At 41.8% G+C, this 23,713-nt stretch overlaps 1 protein-coding gene across 1 annotated transcript in view; it reads right to left on the bottom strand.

Annotated features, from left to right (window-relative positions):
- Positions 1-1,966: 1,966 nt before the first annotated feature.
- The window catches only part of ALG14 (ALG14 UDP-N-acetylglucosaminyltransferase subunit), a gene marked incomplete at its 5' end in the record, with an annotated part of 113,998 nt that continues 92,251 nt past the window's right edge, over positions 1,967-23,713 (bottom strand). Inside the window, one exon of the mRNA XM_079697816.1 lies at positions 1,967-2,398. Within this exon, the coding sequence (XP_079553942.1) occupies positions 2,168-2,398 (231 nt within the window). The 3' untranslated portion in view covers positions 1,967-2,167. The remainder of the gene's footprint in view (positions 2,399-23,713) is intronic.

Consider the following 23,713-nt stretch of genomic DNA (forward strand, 5'->3'; position numbering starts at 1 on the left):
TCTGAACTTTTAGTGATATAACACACACAGATTCTTTCTCTGACATTCCAGGCTAACCACTGTCTAAGTTAAGGCTCTGCAAAACATCTGGGACATACGTTTCTGGAAAAAATCATGGCTTCTTTTCTACAATTCTCCATGGCCTAAGCATCGTAAGCTCTGGCCCGACAGGAGCCAATGCAGCAGGCTTAGTTGCGGGGGCCCTGGGACAGCTGCCCTGGAGCACAGGCATTAACTGCACTGAACACAGTCCACTCATCAACTATTCACCTAGTGCCACTCAGGAACAGTGACAGAGAAAAACTTTTCAAAGATGCATAAAATGTACATGCTGCTGTCTCTAAAAAAAAAAAAAAATCACTTTCTCCCTAGAAAAGTAGAGGCTTACTTCATCTCCACTCCTGGTGGAACCACACAAATATGGTACCTGATATTTCAGACTTTTACGTCAGGTGACACAGAGCCAGTGCCTGAGATCTGAGATTTAAAGTCAAAACACAGTGAACTAGCGCTTGGCTGCCCCGCTGACCACCGAATCCAGACGGCAAAGTGCTTTCACTATTCTGAGAGTCTTCTGCCATGCGTTTCTCCAGCCAAAAACCTGGGAAAATGTCCTGACAGATGAGCCTACTTTACTTTATTCAGAGAAAGAGAATTTCTAAAAGAACAAGAGAAAGGCTAGGGTAGCCTCAGCATTTTAATTTTATGTCATCTTGGGTGATCAAGCCTCTTTTCACCAAAAGTCAATTTCTTTGTTAATTTCTTACCATTTCTTTATTAGATTTATATCATACTTATAAGACAGATTTAAGAGGAAAAAAAAACAACTTAAACATCACAAGCGGTCTTCTCATTGTTTGTTGCCTTGTTAAAATAGCAGGGAGGGGAATGGAATTCCTGTTTATTGCAGAGCTGCTGGGCCAGGCCCTGCATTAGGTGTTGTACTTCTGTTGTAGTTGACATGGCTCTTTAGGAGCACAGATTCTCAAGCAGGGCCAACTAAATAATCGGCAAGGTCCAGTGCAAAATACAATGTGAGCCTCTTGTTCAAAATATGCTAAGAAATTCAAGAGAGAGACAGCAGAGTATTAAACCAAGTGTCGGGCCCTCCTAACTATGGGTCCCTATGTGGCCGCAGAGGCCACATGCCCATGATACTGGCTCTGCTCTTAAGCTTGGGCTCGAATTCTCGATTTGGCACTTACTAGTCATATGAGCTTGGAAAGTCATCTGTAAAATGGGGGTAATAACAGTCCCTACATCATTGAGTTGTTATTAGAGTTAAATGAGTTAATATTTGAAAAGTGCTTAGAAGAACACCTGGCATACAACAAGCACTTAAGTAAATGTTAAGTAAATATACACTCTCCTGAGCCTACACATCTTAAAATGCCAGAGATAGTTATAGCCACAAAATCGTGAATTTACTGTAACATTAAAAAAAATGTTTTTAGAGTTCGGCCCTGATAAACAGAACCATGTCTTTACTCATATGACAGTAGTCACCTTTTAATTTATTTTAACAAACAAAAGATTTTAAAAGATATCCTGGAGTGAGGCCAGCTACTCACAAAACAGAACCAAAGAGTAAAAACAGATACTGGTTTATGCGCTCAGTTCTGGAAGCCTGTGGAGTGCAAATTGTCATGAAGCCAATTTAATATAACTGCTTCCTTTATGCTGAAAGGATTCACTAGGGACCTCTCTGCTTCCATACAGGAAATAAAGCCTGTTGTGTCTGAACAAAAACTAAGAAATATTTTTCTTTTTCTTTCTATAATGCAGAATACTGTAAAAAAACAAAAAAACAAAAAACGCTGTAGAACAGGAAATGTGGCTAATCATACAAATTCTATATTTAGTTCTAGAAAATTTTAGTAAAATATTAGTAAAACAAGTCAGAAGATACTTGCAGGTAGTGGTAAACACCTTTATATAGAACGGAAATTTGGAGTACAGAGGCATAAACACTTAATGGTTTATTAATGTTTGTTTTATAAAAGCAACCTCAGTTTCCTCCCTGGGTTACTTATACATTTCTTTACTCTTGACCACCAATAATTCTCAGGATTCTCAAAAGCTTTTACAATAAACATGTAGTTTTTTGTTCCCCATTTATAGTAAATATTGTTGACTGCAAAATTCTAAAGAAGTAAGTTGTCATTCATCAAACAATTCGCCCGAGGTAGACAGATTTGGGATATTTCTCCTTAAGAGTCGGCCACTGAACAATGAAGTAATCGGAGAGGTGAAACAGAATCTTTCCGGACAGGGATAAATGTTCCACTCGGCAGATGCTTTCAACGTAGACAATGATCACTTTCTTTATTCCTAGTATCCCAAGGAGAAGGGCAGATATACAGATAGGAACACATGTTCCTGGTCCGTTACATAACACCTTGAAAAAAAAAAAAAGTTGAAGGTCAAATAAAAAAACAGAATACTGCTCTAATTTTAAATTAAAAACAGTCCAATATTAGGGAGGATTTTTTTATTATGCTAAGTCTTGAGCGATTCCTTGTTAAGATCCCATCTGTAGCAAACTCATGCAGTTAGAAGCCAGGTGGGGCTGTGTTGTCGGCTCTCCTGCTTACCAACTGTGTGAGTTGGGACAAATCAGTTCACTCCTCTGCACCTGGGTGGCCTGCCCTGTGCTACAGGACGTGTGCACACAGTGCCTGGTGCTCAGCCAGCACCCATGGGATGGGTGCGTTTTGCTCTTCTCCGACTGCTTTGTGGATCTTGAATGTCACACAAACATATGGAAAACAGATAAAATCAGTTGTGATTCACTGTTTTCTCATATACTGACTTGTTCGTGTTGATTTTTTAAAGTAATCTAATTAATAGTTGGAGGACTGACATGTTAAGATATAGGAGAAAATGTCTTCAAATGACTAATTATGTAGAATATTTTTGCTGGAGGTAGAATCACTGTAGGAGTTCAATCCAACACATGGGATATTCGAGAGAAGGTTACGAAATGAATGAGATTTTCCCTCAAGAGAATTTAATCCACACTTGTGATCCCGAGAGTTTTAATGCTTTTGACTTCTGCTAATTTTTATAGAAAGCCACTGATTAAAAACAATTTAGTTGGTGAACCTAATAAGAGAAATAAAAATTTAACTCATAGAGTAACTGCAAAGAATTTTTATAAGTTTTTTAAGAAAATGAGGGGAAAGCTATTACACAGAATTGCTGGTAAGATAATTTACTATTATTTTCAGAGGAGAAAAAGCATTTTGCACAACATCTCAATCATATGCTCATGCTGACTGAATTAGTACAATCCAATAAAGCATTTTTTACTCCACAAATCATAAAACAGGAGATCTGTGGTTGTCTACACACGCCTACTGGGTATTACCTACAATGTCACATGATCGCTCCAGCACAAGGCCCACAAAACTTATCAGACATCAGAGAATCTTAGAGATGAAAGGGTCCCCAGAAATACTGTCTAACCATCCCAGCATTGCAGGGACCTTCCCCAACAGATGTCTGTTGGGGCTGTGAGACAAGGTGAGGGATATAATGGTTTGGTAAAGGTCATGTGAACTAAGCCCCACCCTTCCTGGAGGCAGGACCACCTGGAACACCATTCACAGAGCTTTGGAATCAGAGAGAGTAGCCTGTTTCAGGTAGGAACCAATCCTTTTTAGTCTCCCTTAGGTCCCACCTACAAGTTAAACCCCCTGCCTGTCTTTTATGAAGATTTTTTTTTTTTTTTTTTTTGCAGTACGCGGGCCTCTCACTGTTGTGGCCTCTCCCGCTGCAGAGCACAGGCTCCGGATGCACAGGCCCAGCAGCCATGGCTCACAGGCCCAGCCGCTCCATGGCATGTGGGATCTTCCCAGACCGGGGCACGAACCCGTGTCCCCTGCATCGGCAGGCAGACTCTCAACCACTGCGCCACCAGGGAAGCCCTATGAAGAACTTTTGTTCAGACTTTCTCCTGAAGTACCAGCTACTAAGCTGCTCTCCAGGCCAGTGCTCTTTAATCCCCACTGAGTTGCCCCTATAATCTTTCTTCATAGACCCTCAATGGAGCATAAAAGAAAGAAAATGGGACAGGGAGTCAGGAGAAAGGGGTTAAACAAGCTGTGTACTAGCTCTGTGACCTTGGATGACGGTAATCATAATTACCACCTCAGCTCTCACTACCACTATTTATTAACAGCACATCGTGGTCAGGTACTGTACTGAACATTTCACATGTATTCTTTTAGTTAATCCTCACAGCAATCATTTGAGGCAAGCTTTCATATCCCTTTTTGCAGAATAAGAATCTGAGGCACAGAGAGATTGGGCCAGCTGCCTGATCACACGTCTAGTCCAGACTAGATGACCTTTCCTGTTAGCTCCAGGATTTGATAATTCTTTGAGTCTCATTTGTTTCTAGTTTTGTCTGAAGCCTAAGTTACAAGATTGTTCTGTATCCTTTCAGGATTTAGAATTCTAAAAATCCTATTAATGCAAGGTTTCTCTAATAATGGCACTATTGACATTTTGGACCAGATTATTTTTCCTTGTGGTGCCAGTCCTGTGCATCATAGAATGTTTAGCAGCATCCCTGGCCTCTACCCACAAGATTCCAGTAGCCAAAAAGATCAAGAATGTCTCTAGGCATTGCCAACTCTCCAGGTGAGAACCACTGTGTTCATGTATTCCCTAATCCTTGGATTATCTGTGTTGCTTTTCTCAATTTTTTTCCCATAGTACAGAACAAAATAAAACCTACAGCTAAAAGATAATATAAAGGTTGCATGTTGGATCTTGAATGTCACAAAAATATTTTCATGTTTGTTGCCTTTAAAAAAAATGTACATATCCACATGTGTTCCTTTCAGTGTTTCAGTGTCTGGTCAGCCCGCTATACACAAGCTGTGAATACATTAATAGAGATGTCTGGATACTGGAGGGGAAGTGACTGGGCACTGGTGGGAGATGATTTAATAACCTGCCATAGATCAGAGGCAAAAGGTAAAAGTGGAAATTAAAGGTATTTTGTTTATCTCTGTTGTATCTCTATTTTGAGGTACCTTACTACAAAAGTCCCAGAAACAAAAAAATCACAAAACCCTAAACCACGTATATAAAAAAAAAATCTTAAGGAAAACTTAGGCAAAGGAAAGCTTCTTTTAATTAACCACAGGTTTTAACTCTGAGTTTTACAGTAACCTGGGCAAAAATTTAAAAATTGGGGATTATGGAGTTTCTATTATTTCATGGAGCATACTAGAGAGACTTATTCCAAGCACTAAACAAACTAGAATTCACTGAGATAGCCTGGGTAAAGACTTTAAACAATATAATGGTTGAAGTTGTCTTTTTAATTTTATAAAAAACAGAAATACTCTTCATATTTCTATTTCTTAAAACATAAGTTCTCAGTAAACGTGGGTGCACTGCTCTTACTGACTCTCTACCTCACTACTTTGTAAGCTCCTTATAAGCAGGGTCAATTTCTAGGACAATCTATGTTTTGCACCTGGAACAAAATAGGCACTCACTAAATTCTGCTGAAAGGAAGAAAGGAAAAGGATTGAAGGATAAGGGAGGAGGGAATCCTTTGCCTATCATATATGAAGTCAAACGTTCGCTTTGCCAGACTTGACCCTGTTTGTAGCTCTATCATACACATTTATCATGAACATAATGGCTGTGACTGACAACTTAAAAATTTTTTACTATCTCAGATCCATCGCCTTTTCCTCAGGGGAACCACTGTATCCCTTGCTCTCAACTTAAATGTTTGAATAGAATTGACTCCATGCTCAACTATAAGGAGAGGACATATGACTCGTCTGACCAGTTAGATCATCGAATTTCCCTGGCCAAAGTCATCTGTTCAGGGAAGAGCATATAATCCAGTGAGAAACCACAAGATGTAGTGGGACATTTGTTGGGGCTACTGAGAGAGAGGTACCTTTTCTGTTGTACTGGCACCTAGGAGAATGTGGGCCTGGCAATGTTAACATCTATCTTGCCACCATGTGGAGGGCTTGAGAATGAAGCCATCACAAAGCAGAAGAGAGCAGAGCTGAGAGATGAAGACAGGCCAGGTCCCAAAGATAGCATTTAAGATCCATGAATCCAGCTGTGCCTGAAGGAAACCAGATCTACCCCTAGACTTGCCAGGTATGTGAGGGAATATATTCCATTTTTGCTTAGGCCAGTTTGAATCAGGAGTTCTGTCATTAGCAATAAAAAGCATCCTAACTGACACAGCCCTTTATTTTGTCTAACTCTCTAAGCTCCGACTGTCTGCAATGCCAACCGGTAGGTGTTCATACACGCCTGTTGGATGAATTAACAAATCAATAAACTTCTCTGAGAGCAGGAAATCCAAGAGATGTAATAAAGAGGATATAAATTATGGGTCTAGAAAACTGAAGGAGGTCAAGGCTAAAATAAACATGAAGTCATGAGGATAGATGAGCCAGATCAAGGATCAAGAAGAGTTACAAGAGGAGTGTTGTTCTGTAGATTTGGGTCACCACAGGTCAAGTCCTGTTGGCTGAGACATGACATTGGCATGCACGAAAAGACAAATTTAACTAGGGTAGTCTGAACTTAATTCTTAGCCTAGTAGGAACCCCAGACACAGAATACGGGCCAAGACCTTTGGGGTCCTTGGTTGGTTTGAAAGTCAGAGACCATAAAGTTGAGGGTGATCCAAACATATGAAGGTGAGATTGAAAGCCAGATGGAGGTCCAACTAGTCTGTAATCTAAAGAGACTGGGCAGAAAAGCAGAGTCCAATTCTGAGACACTGGCCTGAAAACCAGACTTTTGGACACCAGCCTCTTGCTGGTGGAGGAGGAGGCTGGAGAGAGCTAACAAACTGAGGAGCCCAGCTGCAGGCAAGGTTTTACTGAGCTTCCAGGGCCATGCAAGAAGCTGGAGAACGAGAGCCCACTGTCAAAGCTGAACTGGCTTGGGAAGACAGTCTCTATGGAAGTCACAGGTTCTGTCAAAACCAACACTTCCATATATAGGATATTAGTTCCATTATGTAGACAGGTAAAAGGGGAGATGAGGAAGGGAGTAAACACTGAGATGTAGGACTAGTCAGGAGACACAGGAAGAAGAGCTCGGCTGTAAGGCTTAAAAAGAAGCCTTACAGGAAAGGTGCTTAACAATGCATCCTTCTTTTCTTTTTCTTTGTTTGTATTTTATTGATACCCTTTATTTTTTTAACATCTTTATTGGAGTGCAATTGCTTTACAATGTTGTGTTAGTTTCTGCTGTATAACAAAGTGAAACAGCTATACATATACATATATCCCCATATCCCATCCCTTTTGCGTCTCCCTCCCACCCTCCCTAGCCCACCTCTCTAGGTTGTCACAAAGCACCTAGCTGATCTCCCTGTGCTATGTAGATGCTTCCCACTAGCTATCTATTTTACATTTGGTAGTGTATATATGTCCATGCCACTCTCTCACTTCGTCCCAGCTTACCCTTCCCCCTCCCCATGTCCTCAAGTCCATTCTCTATGTCTGTATCTTTCCTGTCCTGCCCCTAGTTTCATCAGAACCTTTTTTTTTTTTAAGATTCCATACTTATGTGTTAGTGTACAGTATTTGTTTTTCTCTTTCTGACTTCACTCTGTATGACAGACTCTAGGTCCATCCACCTCACTACAAATAACTCAATTTCATTTCCCTTTATGGCTGAGTAATATTCCATTGTATATATGTGCCACATCTTCTTTATCCATTCATTTGTTGAGGGACACTTAGGTTGCTTCCATGTCCTGGCTATTGTAAATAGTGCTGCAATGCACATTGTGGTACATGACTCTTTTTGAGTTATGCTTTTCTCAGGGTATATGCCCAGTAGTGGGATTGCTGGGTCATATGGTAGTTCTATTTGAAATTTTTAAAGGAACCTCCATACTGTTCTCCATAGTGGCTGTACCAATTTACATTCCCACCAACAGTGCAAGAGGTTTCCCTTTTCTCCACACCCTCTCCAGCATTTATTGCTTGTAGATTTTTTGATGATAGCCATTCTGACCAGTGTGAGGTGATACCTGATTGCAGTTTTGACTTGCATTTCTCTAATGATTAGTGATGTTGAGCATCCTTTCATGTGTTTGTTGGCCATCTATATATCTTCTTTGAAGAAATGTCTGTTTAGATCTTCTGCCCATTTTTGGATTGGACTGTTTGTTTTTTTGATATTGCGCTGCATGAGTTGCTTGTATATTTTGGAGATTAGTCCTTTGTCAGTTGCTTCATTTGCAAATATTTTCCCCCATTCTGAGGGTTGTCTTTTGGTCTTGTTTATGGTTTCCTTTGCTGTGCAAAAGCTTTTAAGTTTCATTAGGTCCTATTTGTTTATTTTTGTTTTTAATTTCCATTTCTCTAGGAGATGAGTCAAAAAGGATCTTGCTGTGATTTATGTCATAGAGTGTTCTTCCTATGTTTTCCTCTAAGAGTTTTATAGTGTCTGGCCTTACATTTAGGTCTTTAATCCATTTTGAGTTTATTTTTGTGTATGGTGTTAGGGAGTGTTCTAATTTCATTCTTTTACATGTAGCTGTCCGGTTTTCCCAGCACCACTTAATGAAGAGGCTGTCTTGTCTCCAGTGTATATTCTTGCCTCCTTTATCAAAAACAAGGTGACCATATGTGCATGCGTTTATCTCTGGGCTTTCTATCCTGTTCCATTAATCTATATTTCTGTTTTTGTGCCAGTACCATAATGTCTTGATTACTGTAGTGCAATCTGAAGTCAGGAAGCCTGATTCCTCCAGCCCCATTTCAAGATTGCTTTGGCTATTTGGGGTCTTTTGTGTTTCCATACAAATTGTGAAATTTTTTGTTCTAGTTCTGTGAAAAATGCCATTGGTAGTTTGATAGTGATTGCATTGAATCTGTAGATTACTTTGGGTAGTATAGTCATTTTCACAGTGTTGATACTTCCAATCCAAGAACATGGTATATCTCTCCATCTGTTTATATCATCTTTAATTTCTTTCATCAGTGTCTTATAATTTTCTGCATACAGATCTTTTGTCTCCTTAGGTAGGTTTATTCCTAGGTATTTTATTCTTTTTGTTGCAATGGTAAATGAGAGTGTTTCCTTAATTTCTCTTTCAGATTCTTCATCAATAGTGTATAGGAATGCAAGAAATTTCTGTCCATTAGTTTTGTATCCTGCTACTCTACCAAATTCATTGATTAGCTCTAGTAGTCTTTTGGTAGCATCTTTAGGATTCTCTATGTATAGTATCATGTCATCTGCAAACAGTGAAAGTTTTACTTCTTTTCCGATTTGGATTCCTTTTATTTCTTTTACTTCTCTGACTGCTGTGGCTAAAACTTCCAAAACTATGATGGATAACAGCAGTGAGAGTGGGCAACCTTGTCTTGTTCCTGATCTTAGAGGAAATGGTTTCAGTTTTTCACCATTGAGAACGATATTGGCTGTGGGTTTGTCATATATAGCCTTTATTATGTTGGGGTAAGTTCCCTCTATGCCTACTTTCTGGAGAGTTTTTATCATAAATCGGTGCTGAATTTTATCGAAAGCTTTTTCTGCATCTATTGAGATGATTATATGGTTTTTATCCTTCAATTTGTTAATATGGTGTATCACATTGATTGATTTGCGTATATTGAAGAATCCTTGCATTCCTGGGATAAACCCCACTTGATCATGGTGTATGATCCTATTAATGTGCTGTTGGATTCTGTGTGCTAGTATTTTGTTGAGGATTTTTGCATCTATGTTCATCAGTGATATTGGCCTGTAGTTTTCTTTTTTTGTGACATCTTTGTCTGGTTTTGGTATCAGGGAGATGGTGGTCTCATAGAATGAGTTTGGGAGTATTCCTCCCCCTCTGCTACATCTTTGAAGTGTTTGAGAAGGATAGGTGTTAGCTCTTCTCTAAATGTTTCACTGAATTCACCTGTGAAGCCATCTGGTCCTGGACTTTTGTTTGTTGGAAGATTTTTAATCACAGTTTCAATTTCAGTGCTTGTGATTGGTCTCTTTATATTTTCTATTTCTCTCTGGTTCAGGCTTTGAAAGTTGTGCTTTTCTAAGGATTTGTCCATTTCTTCCAGGTTGTCCATTTTATTGGCATATAGTGGCTTGTAGTACTCCCTCATGATTCGTTGTATTTCAGGGTCAGTTGTTACTTCTTTTTCATTTCTAGTTCTGTTGATTGAGTCTTCTCTCTTTTTTCTTGATGAGTCTGGCTAGTGGTTTATCAATTTTGTTTATCTTCTCAAAGAACCAGCTTTTAGTTTTATTGATCTTTGCTATTGTTTCCTTCATTTCTTTTTATTTCTGATCTGATCTTTATGATTTCTGTCCTTCTGCTAACTGTGGCATTATTTTGTTCTTCTTTCTCTAACTTCTTTAGGTGTAAGGTTAGGTTGTTTGAGATTTTTCCTGTTTCTTGAGGTAGGACTCTACTGCTATAAACTTGCCTCTTAAAACCGCTTTTGCTGCATCCCATAGGTTTTGGGTCATTGTGTTTTCATTGTCATTTGTTTCTAGTTTTTTTTTAAATTTCCTCTTTGATTTCTTCAGTGATCTCTTGGTTATTTAGTAGCGTATTGTCTACCCTCCATGTGTTTGTATTTTTTACAGTTTTTTTTCCCCTGTAATTGATATCTAGTCTCATAGCATTGTGGTTGGAAAAGATACTTGATACGATTTGAATTTTCTTAAATTTACCAAGGCTTGATTGTGATCTATCCTGGAGAATGTTTCATGAGCACTTGAGAAGAAAGTGTATTAGGTTGTTTTTGGATAGAATGTCCTATAAATATCAATTAAGTATATCTTGTTTAATGTGTCATTTAAAGCTTGTGTTACTTATTTATTTTCATTTTGGATGATCTGTCCATTGGTGAAAGTGGGGTGTTAAAGTCCCCTACTATGATTGTGTTACTGTTGATTTCCCCTTTTAGAGCTGTTAGCATTTGCCTTATGTATTGAGGTGCTCCTATGTTGGGTGCATAAATATTTACAATTGTTATATCTTCTTCTTGGATTGATCCCTTGATCATTATGTAGTGTCCTTGTCTCTTGTAACATTCTTTATTTTAAAGTCTATTTTATCTGATATGAGTATTGCTACTCCAGCTTTCTTTTGATTTCCATTTGCTTGGAATATCCTTTTCCATCCCCTTACTTTCAATCTGTATGTGTCCCTAGGTCTGAAGTAGGTCTCTTGTGGACAGCATATATTTGGGTCTTGTTTTTGTATCCTTTCAGTGAGCCTGTGTCTTTTGGTTGGAGCATTTAATCCATTCACGTTTAAGGTAATTAACAATATGTATGTTCCTATGACCATTTTCTTAATTGTTTTGGGTTTGTTTTTGTAGGTCCTTTTCTTCTCTTATGTTTCCCACTTAGTGAAGTTCCTTCAGCCTTTGTTGTAGAGCTGTTTTGGTGGTGCTGAATTCTCTTAGCTTTTGCTTGTCTGTAAAGCTTTTGATTTCTCCATCAAATCTGAATGAGATCCTTGCTCGGTAGAGTAATCTTGGTTGTAAGTTCTTCCCTTTCATCACTTTAAATATGTCATACCACTCCCTTCTGGCTTGTAGAGTTTCTGCTGAGAAATCAGCTGTTAACCTTATGGGAGTTCCCTTGTATGTTATTTGTCACTTTTCTCTTGCTGTTTCAGTATTTTTCCTTGTCTTTAATTTTTGCCAATTTGATTACTATGTGTCTCGGTGTATTTCTCCTTGGGTGTATCCTGTATGGTACTCTCTGTGCTTCCTGGACTTGGGTGGCTATTTCCTTTCCTATGTTAGGTAAGTTTTCGACTATAATCTCTTCAAATATTTTCTCGGGTCCTTTCTCTCTCTCTTCTCCTTCTGGGACCCCTATAATGCGAATGTTGGTGTGTTTAATGTTGTCTCAGAGGTCTCTGAGACTGTCCTCAATTCTTTTCATTCCTTTTTCTTTTATTCTGCTCTGCAGTAGTTATTTACACTATTTTCTCTTCCAGGTCACTTATCCGTTCTTCTGCTTCAGTTATTCTGCTATTGATTCCTTCTAGAGAATTTTTAAATTTCATTTATTGTGTTGCTCATCATTGTTTGTTTACTCTTTAGTTCTTCTAGGTCCTTGTTAAACGTTTCTTGTATTTTCTCCATTCTGTTTCCAAGATTTTGGATACCTTTACTATCATTACTCTGAATTCTTTTTCAGATAGACTGTCTACTTCCTCTTCATTTGTTTGGTCTGGTGGGTTTTTACCTTGCTCCTTCATCTGCTACATATTTGTCTCTCTTCCCATTTTGCCTAACTTACTGTGTTTGGGGTCTCCTTTTCACAGGCTGCAGGTCTGTAGTTACCATTGTTTTTGGTATCTGCCCCAAGTGGATAAGTTTGGTTCAGTGGCTTGTGTAGGCTTCCAGGTGGAGGGGACTGGTGTCTGTGTTCTGTTGGGTGGGGCTAGATCTTGTCTTTCTGGTGGGCAGGGCTGTGTCCGGTGGTGTGTTTTGGGGTGTCTGTGAACTTAGTATGATTTTAGGCAGCCTCTCTGCTAATGGGTGGGGTTGTGTTCCTGTCTTGCTAGTTGTTTGGCATGGGGTGTCCAGTACTGGAGCTTGCTGGTCGTTGAGTGCAGCTGGGTCTGAGCGTTGAGACAGAGATCTCTAGGAGAGCTCTCGCCGATTGATATTACATGGGGCTGGGAAGTCTCTGGTGGTCCAATGTCCTGAACTCAGCTCTCCCACCTCAGAGGCTCAGGCCTGACGACAGGCTGGAGCACCAAGACCCTCTCAGCCACACGGCTCAGAAGAAAAGGGAGAAGAAAAGAAAGAAAAAAATTTTTTAAATAAAATAATTAAAATAAAAAGATAAAAAAATTATTAAAATAAAAAAGGTAAAAAACATTTTAAAAAAAGGAAGCGAGAAACCAAACCCATAAACAAGTCGACCAATGATAACAAGAACTAAAAACTATACTAAGATAAACATAAAAGTCAGAAACAAGTCAGTCGCAGACAGCAAACTCCAAGTCTACAGTTGCTCCCAAAGTCCACCGCCTCAATTTTGCGTTGCTTTGTTGTCTATTCAGGTATTCCACAGATGCAGGGTACCTCAAGTTGATTGTGGGGATTTAATCCACTGCTCCTGAGGCTGCACAGACAGATTCCCCTTTCTCTTCTTTGTTCGCACAGCTCCTGGGGTTCAGCTTTGGTTTTGGCCCCACCTCTGCATGTAGGTTGCCCTCAGACATCTGTTCCCATACAAACTGGATGGGGTTAAAGGAGCGGCTGATTAGGGGGCTCTGGCTCACTCACGCCGGGGGAAGGGAGGGGTATGGTAGTTATAATTGGAATGCGGGGCAAGCCTGCGGCGGCAGAGGTCAGCATGACGTTGCAACAGCCTGAGGCGTGCCGTGTGTCCTCCCAGGGAAGTAGTCCCTGAATCACGGGACCCTGGCAGTGGCAGGCTGCACAGGCTCCTGGAAGGGGTGGGGGGCAGGGGGTTGTGGATAGTGACCTGTGCTTGCACACAGGAATCTTGGTGGCTGCAGCAGCAGCCTTAGCATCTCATGCCCATCTATCTCTGGTGTCCGTGCTGAGAGCCGTGGCTCACGCCCACCTTTGGAGCTTGTTTAGGCGGTGCTCTGAATCCCCTCTCCTCGCGCACCCCGAAACAATGGTCTCTTGCCTCTTAGGCAAGTCCAAACTTTTTCCCAGACTCCCTCCTGGCTAGCTGTGGTGCACTAGCCCCCTTCAGGCTGTGTTCATGCAGCCAATCCCAGTCCCCTCCCTGGGATCCGACCTCCGAAGCCCAAGCCTCAGTTCCCAGCCCCCACCCGTCCCGGCAGGCAAGCAGACAAGCCTCTCGGGCTGGTGAGTGCTGATCGGCACCGATCCTCTGTGCGGGAATCTCTCCATTTTGCCCTCTGCACCCCTGTTGATGCGCTCTCCTCCATGCCTCCAAAGCTTTCCCCACCCACCCACTCTCCGTCTCCACCAGTGAAGGGGCTTCCTAGTGTGTGGAAACTTTTCCTCCTTCATAGCTCCCTCCCAGAGGTGCAGGTCCCGTCCCTATTCTTTTGTCTCTATTTTTTCTTTTGCCATACCCAGGTACGTGGGGATTTTCTTGCCTTTTGGGAAGTCTGAGGTCTTCTGCCAGCATTCACTAGGTGTTCTGTAGGATTTGTTCCACATTTAGATGTATTTTTGATGTATTTATGGGGAGGAAGGTGATCTCGTCTTATTCCTCCGCTATTTTGAAGGTCCCCCCTGTTCTTTTTAAAATTTTTATTTATTTATTTATTTTGGCTGTGTTGGGTCTTCGTTGCTGCGTGTGGGCTTTCTCTAGTTGCGGCGAGCAGGGGCTATGCTTTGTTGCAGTGCACGGGCTTCTCACTGTGGTAGCTTCTCTTGTTGCAGAGCACAGGCTCTAGGCGTGCGGGCTTCAGTCATTGTGGTACGTGGGCTCAGTAGTTGTGGCTTGTGGGCTCTAGAGCTCAGGCTCAGTAGTTGTGGCGCACGGGCTTAGCTGCTCTGCAGCATGTGGGATCTTCCTGGACCAGGGCTCGAACCTATGTTCCCTGCTTTGGCAGGCGGATTCTTGACCACTGCACCACCAGGGAAGCCCCAAAATGCATCCTTCTTATTTTAGAAAATAAGAAAACCATAAAGTCACTTGCCTTATCCGACAGAGACAAAATCTTCAGACTTGGGTAAGAGAAGGGTAATGGAAACCCCAGAGATGCCTACTTCTGTGAATCACTGAGCTAAAATACGGGGAGGGGAAGATGAGCATGAGGGAGGGAAAGCTCAGATAGGAGCTGGGTGAGCTAAGCAGGGCTGGGGAAAGGCTTACAGAATGGAATGAATGATCTATACGTGAACATAAAGACTGAGGGAACGAACTGGTGGTGAGGGAGGAACTGACTATATAGAAAAAAAGTGAGCTCTTTCGACACCAGGAGAAAAGAGTAAGAATTCAGAGTATTTAGTTTGAGATTGGTTTGGGAAAAATTGTACCTTCTGAGAACATGACAAAGGATAAAAATGGTGGCACAGGAAGTTTCCCCTCAACAGATTTTTCTTTCAATATTTATAACTTTCCAGCTCAATGTGAAAAGTGCGGAAAAGCAAAAAGAAGATAATAATCCTTCTAATTTCATCAATCTGTTAACATTTTGGTGTATTATCTTCATATACACATTTATATTTCACTATAAAATATGTTCATGTATGCACATATATAATCTGAGAGCTTATATATAAACATTGTAAAGTTTTTTTTTGAAGTTTTGTTTAGTTATATTTTTGTGTGTTGTGAAAAATTTTTTAAATTCATGATTTTTAATGACTGCATATATTTAATCCTATGGATATCTCATAATTCATCTAACTATTCCTTTATTGTTGGAAATTCCGGCTGACTCCTTTTTTTGCTATTCTAAATCATGCTGTTATGAACATTTTTGTATATAAATCTGTGATCCCTAAGGTTTTAATTTTGTATTGAACTATGTTCCAGAGTTCTTGCTGAGTGAGAAGTTAGAAGAAACAGCTTCAAGGACTTAAGGAAGTTGTAGAAAGTTTAATAAAACAACTGTCCTGAATTGGGGATGGGCCATGTGGCCTTTTGTTTTGGTTTTTTTTTTGTTCCTGTCTGGAAACTGAGTGATTTCCCACTGTATGAGTTGTGACAGCAGGCAGAGCCCATCTCACAAGTGAGATATTCCTTTCTGTGTTCCCTCTGCAGCTAGTGGATGGGCCGTGACTTGGCCAGATGTTTCTGCCTAGGTCTGATCAGGAGCTGGTGGTGCAGAGAAGCAAGCCCAGAGGAGAGTCTGTTCTGGTGGCAAAGGTGACACTGGCAGAGTCTGGCATCCAGGACCAGCAGGGCCAGCTACACTGTTCACTATCCATCAGTGGTGGCAGCAGTGTTCCCCCAAAGCAGCTCTGAGGCCATGGAATTTGTGCTGTGGTTCTAGCTGTTCAGCTCCTACCTTGTCCCTCCATGTTTACTAATCCTATTTCATTAGCTTTCCCAGTAACTCTGAGAGCTCTCAATAATCTTTCCCTAAATTCTTTTTCTGTTTCAGTCAGCCAGAGTGGATTTTTATGGTTCGTTACCATGAACCTGACTGGTATGGAAAAAAACAAAGGCTTTGAGAGCAGCAGATGCAGAGTTAGAGAAGGAACAGGTCACGTCAGAACAGTCGCAGGATTTCCTCAAGCAGGGCTCAGAGCGCTGCACGGTGAGCACAGGAAGAGGCAGAGTGAAACAAGGATGAGGACCAAGCAGCAGAAAGCACCCAGGGTGAGTGTTTTGGTGTAGGGAAAGGATACTCAAAAGTCCTCATCCAAGAGAGGAGGAGGGCAAGAGCAGTGGGATAAAAGCCGTAGAAAACTGGATAGAGAAGCATCTGTGAGTAATCAAGAGAGTGAGGAAGAAAATGCAGTTGGAGGGCAGGTGGTCTATAACATGTAGAGGATATCGTCAGAGGACCGGAAGGCTGGGGGTGCAGCCTGAGGAAAGGCAGCACTGAATGTCAGCGCTCAGTGGAGGTGGACAGCAGGAAGGAACAGGACGCAGAGCAGATGGGATGACGTGTTTGCTTGGCTCACGTTATGGTACACTGTATTTCTTCTTTTTTATGTGTATTTAATCATCTCAGTAGTAACAGTTAAACAGGAACATCTAAATATCAAGACCAACATGAAATAACCAAATAAAGCCCTAAACACTTGAATCACCAACTATTTTATGAACTTCAAGGTCTCTTACAATCCTATTGCTAACATACAGAATTTTCAGAGTTGTCATCACTGTGTGTATAGCATTTTGAGGTCTACTTTTCCAAGTATACCACTCCTTCCTTCCATGTTGCTACATAGGCATCAGTTGCTTCACTGCTTGAACATGTCACAGTCCACCTAGCCCCTTCCCTACTTCTCTTTACCCAGGCATAGCTTTCATCTTCTTTTAAATAATATCAAAAAGGTAAGTAAAGTTATAAATTGTTTTTATCTAGGCTTATGTTGTAAAGATGCTGAATTTATTGCTGGCTCCTCGAATATCAGTTACTTGCATTTCATTTGATAACAACTGGACCCAATTCTAATGTGTGTATGCGTACGCACACGTAGGCTGCCTCACAACAAACAATGCTCTGGACACCAGCTGGTTGTCCTACAATTTAACTCAATTCTGACCCTACCTACCTGGATATAGAATCAGATTCCACAGGTTAATGGCTCAGTCCCAAAGACTGCCCTCCCCCTTCAGATGCCTGTCACAAGCCCTGGCTGCTACCTGTACTTCTGGCTATAAGTCAGAGGTTCCCATGACCCACTCCTTGAGATCAATTAATACGCTAGAATGGCTCACAGAACTCAGGAAAGCCCATTTACTCACTAGCTTACTGATTTATTACCAAGGATATTAAAAAATACAAACCAACAGCCAGATAAAGAGATACATAGGGTAAGGTATGGGGCAAGGGGGTGAAGTTTCCATGCCCTCTCAGAGTGTGCCATTCTCCCTAAGTCTCCACATGTTCACCAACCTGGAAGCTCTCCCAACACCGTCCTCTTGGGTTTTTATGGTGGCTTCATTACAAAGTCATGATCGTTTAAACTATTGGCCATTGGTGACTGATTCAACCTCCAGGCCCTCTCCCCTCCCCGGAGGTAGAGGCTGGGGGTGGGACTGAAGTTCCAACCCTTTAATGACACAGTTGGCTCCACTGGCAACCAGTCCCCATTCTTGGGGCCTTTCCAAAAGTCACCTCATTAACTTAACAGGCACCTTTATTGCTCTCATCACTTAGGAAATTCCAAGGGTTTTAGGAGCTGTGAGTCAGGAACTGTGGATGAAGACCAAATATATACAAAAAATATATTTTGGTCATCTGAATAACCAAATATATATTTTTCTTTTAAATCACATAATCATATAATGTAATGAAATAAAGAACAGTAAACTTTGGCCCTGTAGGATCTTGCCCAATTGGTAAGCTCCTTATACCAACACCCCAACACTGATTACTCCCAGTCAGCCAGAATATTCTTGCTCCTGCTGCATTCGCATAATCCATCAAGGAGCCGAGCAACATGGTGCTTATGGGCCAGGGCTTTACAGTCACACAGATCTGGGCTGTCTGCTTAACAGCAATGTGAGCAGTCTGTTCTATGTCTCAGTTTTCTCATTCATGGATTCATTTGTTCAAGAAATAGGTACTGAGCAAAGATAAGATGCCAGGTACTTTCTGGGTATAAGGGATCTACTAGTGAACAAAGGTCCCTGCCCTCACAAAGTTTACATTCCAGTGGGAAGACAAAAAATAATAGGTATACGTTTATATAATATAAAGCAGGATAAGGGAACAGGGAGATATGGAGGTCAAAGAAGACCTGGGAGGAGGTGACCTGTAAGCAAGCCAGTAACTGATGAAGTGGTATGGTATTCTGGGTAAATCAGACAGCAACTAGAGCAAGATGGAGGAGAGATGATGATGTAGATTTTGTGAACCGACCATAAGTCTGGGCCAGCAAAAAGGGTTTAGGAGGTTGGGGAGGAGTGTGGGCTTGAGACAGATTATAATTTAACAGAGCTGTTAGGTCCAGGTAACACTCTCTCTCAGGGGCTTGAACTTCTTGTGTTGAATAAGGTAAACAGAGACATATATATAAGGGCAAGATGAGACTGGTCCTGATGGTCCTTCAGGGGAGGTGGGCAGTAAGTTCTAATGTATTCTCCTTCTTGGGAATTAGCAACGGCAAGGTAGAGAATGTCAGGGGTGGGGAATGGTAATCCAACCAGAAACAAATATAAATACAAGGAAGACAGTATGTCTACTTTTTAGTATTGCTGTGGAGATCAAATAAGATAACACATGTAAAGCATTTAACATAGTGCTTGGCCCATGGTAAAAATTCAATAAATGGTAGCTATTATTATTATGTATATATGTATTTTAAATTATTTATTTCTTTATTTTTAGCTGCGTTGGGTCTTCGTTGCGGTGTGTGGGCTTCTCATTGTGGTGGCTTTTCTTGTTGCTAGGGCACAGGCTCTAGGCATGCGGGTTTCAGTAGTTTTAGCATGTGGGCTCAGTAGTTGTGGCTCGCAGGCCTAGCTGCTCCGCAGCATGTGGGATCTTCCCAGACCAGGGCTCGAACCCATGTCCCCTGCATTGGCAGGCGGATTCTTAACCACTGCGCCACCAGGGAAGTCCCAGCTATTATTATAATTCATCCAAAAGTCAAGTAGAATGCTTGTGGCATTTTTCAAATTCTTAAGAGTACTATGTGGCAGAAGGCTTGTCCCTCACTCTGTCACAGACATGGCACTGACCCGGCATGATCTATCCTACCCTTCAGAGGGTACCTTATAAGACTAACCCAACCATCCATTTTAGCCTCTTTATCTTCAAGTCATATTTTTGCTCTGCCTGATCCACTCCACGTGACGCTTAGGTAAAAAAATGACGGAAGGAGCCTGATTACCCGGAGCGGTGTTTTCTCTTTTTCCACACATGGTGAATGACTGAAGGATTCTTGAGCTCCCCTGCTCTGGATCTGGGAAGCCACTGTAGTGTCCTTCTCAGCCAGATGGCCATGAAAGTCCGTGGCCATAACACGGTAAACAAGCCTGATGACCTGGTGAGTAAGCCTGATCTTGTTCATTTCAAAAGAAGGGTCGGCTATTTTGCCCTTGTATGGGGAAACTAGACTTCCCAACCTTCTGCGACCATCCTGATTTGTTGGGTTTGGGCTGAGTTACAGGGGTGGAAGTTACGTAGGTGGGAGACACACAGACAGCAGACTCCAGTGTCCCCTCCACCAACTCTGGGGTGCCCACCTGTAGTCTGAATGCATGTTAGCAAGATCCTACAAGACTCAGGGCTCCACACAGTTTGGCCACTCCATGTATGTTTATGGCTCCTCCAACTGTAAGTGCAGAGTAGGCAAAAGAGCTCAGAGGTTGTCAGTGCCCACACTGGGGTGACATTTTATTTCCTTGCCCTGATGATCCATCATAAAAGATATATAGACAAAATTAAAACTTAAAAAAATTTTTTTTCTCTGAATGGTTAAGCTGTACCTACTTTGCATCATCGTTAAAGATCAACGACAGGCCAGCCAAACATTGTTTTCCTAACCTTCCTGGCTGATTCTACTTTCAGTTGAGGAAACTGAATCTTTTAGTTTTCCTGTTCTCTGGGCCAAATGGTCAAGGTGACGACTTCCTGACTTCTTGGTCTTTTTGTGTTTTCACTGTATTTTCAACATTCTGAAATGTTTTCACGGAGGTCTTTGAATCCTAGTAATCCAGTATTTTTTCCTTTTGTTTTCCCCACACCGTACACTCTGCAGCTCTCGCAGAAGCCCTGATTGCTAACACTAGATGCAGTCTCAGGAGTCACTTAGTTCAGTCCTTGCCCTTGAGCTTGAGAAGGAAGGGAGAGACCTTGACAATCACAGGGCACATACTACTTGCCAGGCCCAGAGCGTAAGTGTGGCATTCTGCGTAATTAGCCTTCTTAAACCTTACAACAGCCCTTTGAGGTGAATGTCTTTATCCTCGTTTTTTAGACAAGGAGACTCAAGACCAGAGCAATTAAGTGACGTATGAAAGATCACACAGCTGAGACTCAAACTAGGTTTAGAAAACAAGCCTGGGCCTCTCCTGTCCCCCATCCTGGTCCTGCACCTGCCAGTCAGGACAAGCATTAGTTGGAAGTGGGCTGAAGGCAAGGTAGGCTCCAGGGCAGATGTGACACAAGGAGTTTAACTGAAGGCAAAATTCTGGCAATTGTTATTAATATTTTATAGCTTTAATAAAGAAATTAGTGGCAGACTATAACATGCCATTGGACTAAGATGGATTCTTTTCAGCAGATAAAATGGAGGCAAATGGTTAACATTTTCAAAAGAAAAGGGAGTATCCTTTCTAAACAGGAAGAACTGGCTCAAATTCAAAGCAATTATGTAACTCCTGACTTCTGTCAAGGCCCTCTCTTAGGCAGATAAGTGATATTTTATTCGTGATCCTTCCCTAATTTTTTTTTTTACATCTACCTATGAATAAAATTGTTATCTTCCTGAACTGAAAACTAGTCAGCAGTTTTCCTTAGATAATTTCTTTATGTACAGATTATGTTTGCAGTATTAAAAAAGGCTTACAAATTTTTTTATAGAGGAGTATCTAATTCCTTAATTCTAAATCAAAAGGATACATAAAAACACTTGTTTGTGAGTTTCTGGTTGTGTGTGTAGAAAAGAGAGGTAGACATAGATGCTCAAAGACAGACAACGAAATGGAGGCAAGAAGACAGAATTCAACAGAGTGAGATGCCTTAAGGAGCTGTACCTCGTTGTGGTTAAAGAACATGGTACTCTGGAGCCGAGCTTGGATTCCACACCTAGAATGAATGGGCAGGGTTCTCCATAGAACATGTGCTTCACTCTGTGCATTCAGGCATTCAAAAGGTGTTTCCCTTTCATCGTCCACCACGCATTTATCAAGATCTTAGCATTGGTGCACCTGACTCCATTGGTAACTTGTAGAAGTAGAATGACACTGCCTGTCAAAATCAGGGGGTCTCTTGGAGGTTTTTATTGCCTTCAAGCTTAGCTGAGTTTTGCTAGGTGTGTTTGGCTGTACTAACCACTCTCTCTTATTATACTCTTAGAAGATAGGAGCATTGATAGGAACTGAGAGAAGTGGTAGGTTTGTCCCAGTTCTATTCAGAGAGGACCCCTTGAAACCAGCAGGTAGAGAAGTGACTTCATGTTAGTATTTTGCAGGCCTTCACATCCCATTCACCCAGGGATACTTGTCAAAAATGCAGATTCTTGGGGGAGGGAGGGGGATGGACTGGGAATCTGGGATTGGTAGTTGCAAACTATTACATTTAGAATGGATAAACAACAAGGTCCTACTGTACAGCATAGGGAACTATATCCAATCTCCTGGGATAACCATGATGGAAAAGAATATTTTAAAAAGGAAGGTATATATGTGTAAAACTAAGTTACTTTGTTGTAGAGCAGAGATGGGCACAACACTGTGAATCAACTATACTTCAATTAAAAACAAACAAACAAACAAACAAATAAAAACACAGATTCCCTCCAAATCAGAATCTCTGGGTCTGGGGCCCAGGAATATTCATTTTAAACAAACTGCCAGGTGTTTCGGTACAAATTAGCACTTGGAAACCTCTGCCCACCACTACAGGAAGGGGGCTGGCCCTCTTCATAAGTGGCACCTTGTCTACATTCCTGCAAAGGGGTCTGTGTGTGCTGAGGGAGAAAGCAGTGGCGGAGGAAACGTGGGGACTGGTAAGCCATCAAAGGCCATTCTCTCTCTCATCCTGCTCAAAACCACTTTGGGGACAAGCAGCCCAGCTGAACTCATCTGGAAGAGCTTTTCAGTGAGTCTGAGGTTCCTAACAGCAGAGAGAACTGCCAGGAATTGAGGAGCTCCGCCACGACGCCCCTCCTTCCCTCTGTTGTCTAGATTTAGGGACCGCCTCTTAGAGAGCCAGCATCCCTGGGAGGTGTCCTATCTTAAAGACTAGAAGTTAGCTCCTTAATTATCTGTTAATTCTTTAAAAATGATTAGTTGACAACATGGCGAGAATAAGGACAGGTTACAGGGAAGGAAGGCACCTGAGGGCAGAAAGGGACATTGGTAGGGAGGTGGCAAGGCAGCATATCCTCTGCCACTCAAAGTCACCCTAGCTGTCAAGGCGCCCCATCCCACTGGTGCTGAAGGAGCATCTCTGCAGACGTGGAGAATGGTTTGCTCACGCTTCTCTGCGTCACTGTCTGGGTCTTTGGGGAGGGGAGGGCTGGACAAGCAGGGCCTCAGTGGTGGGGCTCAGTCTGTCAGTAGCACCGGAGTGAGTCCTCTACCAGACTCATCTTAAGGGCAGGGCAACAGGTTTTAATCCAGCAGGTGATCTGGGAAACATCTTGCTTGACCAAAAGCCAAATTTTGTTAAGAAGAGATTCTTAACCACCATGGAGAGAATACCAAACCTGCAGGTTTTCTAATTCAAATGTGGAGCCCCCCCCGTTTCTTGAAACAAGCTTCTGTCTTATGGTAAACAAGATGGGGTATCTGAGTCATTGACAGTCCAGGGAAAGGGCAGTGATGAGAGGATGGACCCTGGAGCCAGACCACCGGGGAGTGAATCCTGGCTCCACTGCTTCCTACCTGTGTGACCTTGGGCTAGTTATTTCATCTCTCTGTGCCTCAGTTCCCTCGTCTGTAAAATGAGGATTCAAGTAGTGCCTTCCACATAGCATTATAGTGAGGATTAAGTGAAACAGAGTTTGACAAGCACTTAGAACTCAGCAAGTCCCTTATGCATCTTTGCTATTATTTTTCTTAGTCTCTCTGCCTAAGGCTGCTTCACGACAAAGACCAAAAGAGGGGTCTTAGAGTTGAAGGGGGAACAGAATCCTTGTGTCATCTGTATGGCTGATGTTCTTTCAAGATCAACAGTGGCTCTTTTGACTGAACTGCAGTCTTCTCTCCTCCCACAAATCCTGCCGAGGGCACTGCTGGGCCACAGTCCAAGCATCTTCTGTTGGGGCAGCAGGTTCTCAGGTCCTCTTTTAAGAGCCTTTTAAGGGAAAAGGAGGTGGGATGGCAGATGAATCAACCCCCTATTTTGTACAGTTCAGCTAACAGGGCAAATAATGTATACCGAATTATTACTGGTAGGGCT

Source organism: Hyperoodon ampullatus (assembly GCF_949752795.1).
Source record: "Hyperoodon ampullatus genome assembly, chromosome: 2".
Classification (NCBI taxonomy): domain Eukaryota; kingdom Metazoa; phylum Chordata; class Mammalia; order Artiodactyla; family Ziphiidae; genus Hyperoodon; species Hyperoodon ampullatus.